Here is a 7,293-nt window from a genome sequence, read left to right as displayed (position 1 = left end):
CTAATATAACACAGTTTCTTCTAATAATAAGATAAGAGAACAATGGGTGGGGTTGTCAGTTGCCGCCATTGGCATCGGCTACCATCAAATTTCTAATCCAGGTCAATGGGAACACCATTTTACCACTTCTGTTGATGAGCTTATGTTATGCAGAAACTTACGTTCAGGTTCTCCCTACATAATGCACTTCTAGGATAAAAAGTTAAGCATCACAGATAATGAAATACTGGGAAAGATTGGTGCTTAGTCAAGCCAAAAATATTATTATGGGTAGCAAATTATCAGGATAGTGATCTACTATGTCTTCGCAAGAAAAACCTGTTACTACAAACAATGCTCGTTACTAGTCTGTCTATTACATGTAGGGTTGGTGTGCTGTTGGCATTCCGCTACCAGCATAATTGACATAACTAGAAGGAACAGAAGGTGTATAAGAACTTGCATTAATTCTCTCATCTGCTGTTGGCAATGCGGCGCCTGCATAACTGCCATAGCTGGATGGTGGGGGAGCTGTATAAGTATTTGCAGTAATGCCCTCATCAGCTGGATAATAATATGATGCCTGCTCATAGGATTGCTGGGGATATGCGGCTTGACTTGGAGGTTGATGATCATAAGATGTACTGAGATAAGCGTACTTATTGGGCAATCCTGCATAAGTTGCTCTCTCAACAAAAGCAGAGGGGACCTGTCTGCTTGGATTATTAGCCATCGCAATTAAAGCAGATACGGGCTGCCTGCTAGGAATGTTAGCATGTCTGGTAGATCCATACGGTCGTGGTCTCTTGAATTGCTGGTGTTTACCTGATCCAGAATGTCTTTTCTTATCATTAGACTTGTCTTTGTCATTAGAAATGGCTTTCTCCAGCTGAGCAACCCTTCTCTGTAGTGGCTCAAGCGGATATTCTGCTTCAAGCTTGTAATCTCGAATGCACCGTACTATTGCCTTTACAGCTCCAAGTTCCTGCGCATTGCACTATATTCTGTAAGAGAATTTGCTAAATAAGAGACAAGATATGTCAACCTCCCCTTTTGCCTCTCTTTTTTTGCTTTTGATACACAAGTTACAAGTTGGACTTGGTGATATTTTATTGTCAAACCTCAGAAAGAAGCAGATTCATATGTACATTCAAGTAATTTTTTATGATGACCGAGAAAACCATCTGGAGCGACCCCTTGGGCCAACCTAAGCCTTCGAAATCGGGTGGACCCGCCCCCTCTACTTTTCTCCACTTAAAAGTACCAGGGTTAGTTTGCTTGGCTCATCGCTCAAACCTGTGACCTAAGGCACAAGTCTCTCAACCTTAGCCAATTGAGCTAATTCCAGAGGGTTCAGTAGATTCAAGAATTAAAGCCCCACTAAAATTAACATAAAAGTAGAAGGGCCTCAAGCTGGTCATTATTTCGTCAGTCATGACCGCTATGCTTCAGATTTGTCTTGGCTGTTTCCAGGTACTTTTTCTTTTTCTTAAAACTTGTTCATTTCTAGATAATCTAATTCATTCCCTGATAAAAGTTACATGCGCAAATATGCTATTTTTACCTTTCAAATCCTAAGGCAAGCTGCTTCATATGGTTGTTCTACCTGTATTCACTAACCAGGCTTGCTACTTCATGAAAAATCTTAACTAAAAATCCAAAAAAAAAGGCTTAAATTAATCTTATAAGTATTCACATTGCATCCTATGTTTACCTCCATACTAAGCAATCAAGGACTAGGAATAAATTTGGCTTCACCTAGATTGTTTATAGGTAAACCTCTAACCCTCTCATTCCCAAGTTCCATTTCTTCAAATTCCCAGTTTACTTGCACTACTTTAAAATAATTTAGACAGAATGGCCTAATTGCCCCTTAAGCTTGCACCGGATTTTAACACCTCTAGGTAAAAAAATTTAGGCAGAATGGGAGCAACTTGCATTTTCCCCATTTTTAACACCTCTACTTGGTAAAAACATAAATAATAGACACTTCCGACCGAGTGTGCTCCTCAATCGTTGTGACAGGTCATATGCTTAGCCTTTTATAGTCTGACATGTGTATAATTTATGAGTTCCATGTTTCTTAAAATAATAATTTACAAAATTTCTACTCTTTTTCTTTCTTTTCCTTTACACCATATCTCCATCAGGAGCTTCCCCATTCCATAGAACCCCACCATCGTTCCACCATCTCTCAGGCCTTCACTGGCCCTTCATCACCATAAACCATCAAAAAGTACCCATAATAAACCCCTCTATTCCCTAATAGAATCATAATTTTCAGACACTTTATAAATGTGATTTCCATGCACTTCTGCCGCATCAGTTATGTCATTACCACATAAGCATGATCAACGGTGAGAGACATTTATTAATAGTCATATCATCATGTAGAGGTATTAAAATGAAAGAAATGGAAGCTGATAGGTTGGCTTCAAAACCCGGTGCAAGTTTAGGAGGCATTTAGACCATAATGCCAATAATTTATGGTTCAGTTATTTTGGTCTTCTTTATAAATCATTGTACACACATTTTTCGCTACCCTGCTAGGTCATGCTAGTTTTCTTCGCATGATGTGCAGTATGAATGCTATAATAAGGATTGATAAATTGAAGAAAAGAAGCCGATGACCTAAACCCAGTGTTGTTTATAAGCAGTTCAAAGGATGACATAAATCATACAATTTTTTACATGTTACTTCTGTAGCACAGTTATACACTTTTTTGAGCTCAAGGTAGAAAGGTGCAACGGTACTACCCAGGACAGTGACAGAGGCAATCATGAATTAAGAGTTAGAAGAATTAGGGCGAAAAAAGGAAGTTGGCCTACAAAAAAGAGTAGAGGGGCAGGCCGATTAAGCATCGAATTATGCACCAGTGGCCCTCGGAGATTTTTCAAAAAATCAAAAAACAAAAAGAAGGGAGCTTGCCGAAGAACAACTCTATGCGTTTTTTTAAAAATAATTTGGCATGAGAGAAATAGGAAACTGTGTCAAAACAATGACATCAATGTAACCCCTATTTAATAGTCTTCTTTTGTTTAATTTACTTCTTTTGGTGTAAAAAGAAAATGCCCATTTAGACAGACGGCAACATAATTTATGTATGTGGATACTATTTAAATATCTTTCTGACACAGATTTCGGTGCTTTATTTCATGAAATTTCCATTGATTAACCGGAGAGTTGAAAAGTAATATGCATCAAGTTCATGGTAACTTAAGACTACTATTTTCTTCACTCTCAATATTAGATTACTTTTTGCATTCTAAGAACTAAATTAGCCTTGAGTATGCATATGCCATATCTATATAATAAAGGGCAAAAGGGCAGCCCGGTGCACTAAGCTCCCGCTGTGCGCGAGGTCAAGCAAAGGGCCGGACCACAAGGGTCTATTGTACGCAGCCTTATGCTGCATTTATTATACCATAGCTATATAATAAAGTACAAGTGGATTAATACTTGTAACAACCAATGACTTCATCTACCTATATCATCGATCATTGGAAGTTAACTGGGCATGCATGCAACTATCTTAACAGAAATATATGCTACCAAAGGGTCAAGCTTAACAAATGCACAACAACCAAAAAGATTAATTTGACTAGCAGTACCTCTGCATTCCCCGAGTTACCTCCCTTCCCTTGTGCGTTTCGTCTCAAGTCCTTCAAATAGCCTTTCAGGAGCGGGACAAGGGGAAATCTTTCAGTCAGCTCGAAAGAATGAATAAAACAAGCAGCATCGATTTGCTTCTCATTATGAATCAACGCTTCTATGACATCTGCAACGAAATAATAATAGAATTAAACATCATAAACAGTTGCATAATTGTTTGATGAAGTAAAATGGTTGCATGTAGCTATTAGATGCTTCATTGAACAATTCCTCGCAGAGTATACTACAAAGGTCCAATATTATCCAGCGAAACAAGCATCTCAAAAGAGATGATCTGGTCTCCAGACCGCATCAGGTCAGTTAAAAGAACACCAACCTGGCATTTTGTGTGCTAAGCCAAGAGAACGGCAGAGCTCAGGTGCCTGCCTATTGTGAGCCACTGCAAGAACAAGCTTGCAGAGCTCTTCTTCATCAAACTCTGAAGCAATCCTAAAAGTTGCAAGGAGCTGCAAAAATGCCTCAGTTTCCAATGAAGCTTGATTGGCAGCATCAGTGCCTGCAGTAGCCAACTTAGGCTTCCATTCATCAGCAATGGCCTTGGCTTGCTGCTTAATTCCAGGGTACAGAAGGTGATCAGCACCTGGTTTAGCCTTGGCCAACAAGGTGGCTATGGCTTCCATACAAACAAGGCAGGCTTGGCGCAAGCTTTGGATGTTAGATTCATCATTAGAGTAGAAGAACTCAAGTGAAGCCAGTACCAAACGGACTGGCTCAGTTGCACCATCAAGGGCAACGGAGAGTTCCTCAGAAATTGAGGTCATGTTCTTTTTACTCTCTTCCATAATATAATGCAGAAGCCCTTTTGCATCCATCTGCTCACATAATTGTGTCAGTTCTGGTCGAGGTTTGACCTTACCAGAAACACCATCAGCATTTTCAGCAGCTTTGCCAGAGGATTTTACCTCTGAGCCAGTATGAAGTGCATTTGGTTCACCAAGAGAGCTGCTTACCTCAATGTCTTTGCTGTCCTCTACATCTGTATGTTCAAGAGATGCCACTTGAGGATCTCCCCGTGCTGCAACAATTGCAGACACTGCGGCATCTTTAAGTTCTTGCAAGTGATCCCACAAATTTTGTTCCCTTGCAGCGATATCTGCCTCTCGTGAAGAAATCAGCAGATGAGTATCAGATTCTTGTTCCTTAAAGGCCTTCTCTCTAATTTCCAGTTCCAACGACTTGTTCAGTACTGAGGCCTCTAGATTCCGGAAATGTCCTTCAATATCCTTGAGTAAATCCTTATCTATGGAGGCATCTTCATGAGATTGAAGATCATTTAATGCCTTCACCAATTGTTCAATCAGGGATGGTACACTTTTGATCATCATAGGAAGATCTGTCTCAGCCATGGTCACTCAAATATCTGCAATATCTGGAATCACAGAGTTCATCAAAGAAATGAACTCAAAAACTTAGCACACAATAAAATATCTCCTCAAGATCTGGGCACCAACACTCCCCACCCCAATCCCAAGAAGAACAAAAAGAAAGAATCCTTTGTCTAGTGTCACTACGCAAATTGTGCCACAATTGAGACAAGACAGACTGACTCATCATGCGACCAAAATAGAGAAGAGAAAAGAATAATGGCAGAAGTATCAATAGGCTATGTCGCTCACTCTCAAAAAATGATGCCATGCAACTACTTACGGAGAACTCGACACGCAACAGGCGATACTTTTAAAGAGTTTGAATAACAGAGTCATTAGGTCCTTTTGGCAAGTGTTAAAAGGACCATTAAATGAAGTGAATCCTAGATTCTTACCGTGTAAAGAAAATATTTAAGAGCTCACGCATAATTTACCATTTCCACAGGGTGAACCAGCTGGGGGCCTGATGATAGACAGCTAAACAGGCTTTTCTCTTACTTAAAAAAAAAAAAAAAAAAAAAGGAGAGAAAAAGAGTTCCCTCTTACTAGAAATTCCTAGAACCTTGCAGGACAACCATGGCATGTTACCTACTTGAGTTGCTACCCTACTGTACTTGTGTAGCGGAGCATGCTAACACATGAAACCATATGTCAATTAATCTATTGTTCCTTAATCCCAATATAGTTGTGGTCCACGGTATAAGTCCTTTGCATTCATTCCGCTTTATTTAGGTCTATTTCATTCCAATATCAATTAATCAACTACGCCTCGATTCCAAAGTAAGGTTAGCTGTATGATTTCTCTGTATTTATTTCCCCATAGTTGAACCTGTTTCATCCAAATACCAAATAATTTGTCTCATAAGGCAATCTAGACATTTTCTGAACTTAGAAGCTCTCTAAATCTCACATTTACCCCTACACTGATATAAAAGTCTCTAACCAGATCAAAACTTTAATATTGGCAAATACTGGACCTAACGTAAGTAAAACAACAAGTGACTAAGCCTTAATATCCACCACTTGGGGTTGCTATATACATCTTTTACTTATTATAAAACAACCTTAGCTATATCTGCATTAATTATGAGCTGTTTTAGGTCATTAGAGACAACATTCCTTTATATGATTTTAGGTTTATCTCATCCCTATTAGCACCTTCAATTATCGCAAAACCAACAACCCATGTATCGGGGAGGTCAACTATCAACATAGGATATTGCAAATGACCTTGTCATTTTATCCTCTATAGGACCTTTTCTTTATAGCCGTGGTATCTGGTCCAGCTTTCACGCACCTCGACTAATTCCACAGGGTACCTACTATTAACGGGTAACTCTGTCCACCAAGGAGGGAAGAAATCACATAGTAGTTTTGTCTCCGCTATGAATTTCTATACGGCCATTTTATTCCAATACTAAATATTTTTCTCATGGGTTCGATTCCCGGATGGTGCAATTTATAATTGTTTAATTTCATTATATTAAAAAAAAAAACTATTTTTTTTCTTTGAAGGCAATTTAGGTATTATCTAAAACTATATATTTTCATTTATCACCTACACAAACATACAAGTCTATAGTTTTTTTTATAAAAAAAAAAAAAAAAAACTAATCCTATTCCTTTTACCATTAAATCCAATAAACATTTATCAATTACAATCCAATAACATGATATACATACAGATTACCCCAATTTTCAACAGAAGGTAAATTAAATTGAATAAATATGCACTAACAGATATTAGTGGAAGCTTACAAACCCTAACAATATACATATTTAAACAGAATAAAATTGAGAAAACTCATTATTTAAAATGGAACAAGTACTGAAAATATTAATATTAATAATAAGAATGCAAATAGAAATCATACAGTTTGATGAATCGGGTCAAACCCGAGAGGTTTCCGGAGCTCCGATTCGGAATGTTTTATGAGGTGCAAGTTTCAGAAGATGAAACGAATTATCAGTGAAAGAAGAAACATTTTTTGTAATATAGAGTTTTGGTTATCTTGTTTTCCGATTTGGACTTAATATTTGGGCCTACTTTTTGATCATTTGATGTTTTATTGGGCTAAAGTAGGGCCTTTTTCAGTTCCATGCTAGCCCAATAATATCTTTCTTTTGCGCGGATTGTTCTTCATTTGGGGTGGTCTTTAAGTTTTGTCCCTCAAATTGGTGGTCTTTAAGTTTTGACCCTCAAATTGATAGTCTTTAAGATTTTGCCCCTTAAATTAGTGGTTTTTAAGTTTTGCAATGTGCCTTTGCAAATTC

The 7,293-nt window shown here is 38.1% G+C and overlaps 1 protein-coding gene across 1 annotated transcript; it reads right to left on the bottom strand.

Moving 5' to 3' along the window:
- Positions 1-243: 243 nt before the first annotated feature.
- On the bottom strand, positions 244-7,051 carry LOC132613838 (FRIGIDA-like protein 3). Its single transcript, XM_060328124.1, has 4 exons — positions 6,894-7,051; positions 3,969-5,021; positions 3,592-3,758; positions 244-964 (listed from the first exon to the last, which is right to left on the bottom strand). Exons 2-4 carry the CDS (start codon positions 4,996-4,998, stop codon positions 356-358), a joined length of 1,806 nt encoding a protein of 601 aa, XP_060184107.1. The 5' UTR covers positions 4,999-5,021; positions 6,894-7,051; the 3' UTR covers positions 244-355.
- Positions 7,052-7,293: the final 242 nt, after the last annotated feature.

The sequence above is a fragment of the Lycium barbarum genome, chromosome 10 (genome assembly GCF_019175385.1).
Source record: "Lycium barbarum isolate Lr01 chromosome 10, ASM1917538v2, whole genome shotgun sequence".
NCBI lineage: Eukaryota > Viridiplantae > Streptophyta > Magnoliopsida > Solanales > Solanaceae > Lycium > Lycium barbarum.
The sequence above is the reverse complement of the archived record's forward strand: the minus strand, read 5'-3'. Positions and strand labels throughout refer to the sequence as shown.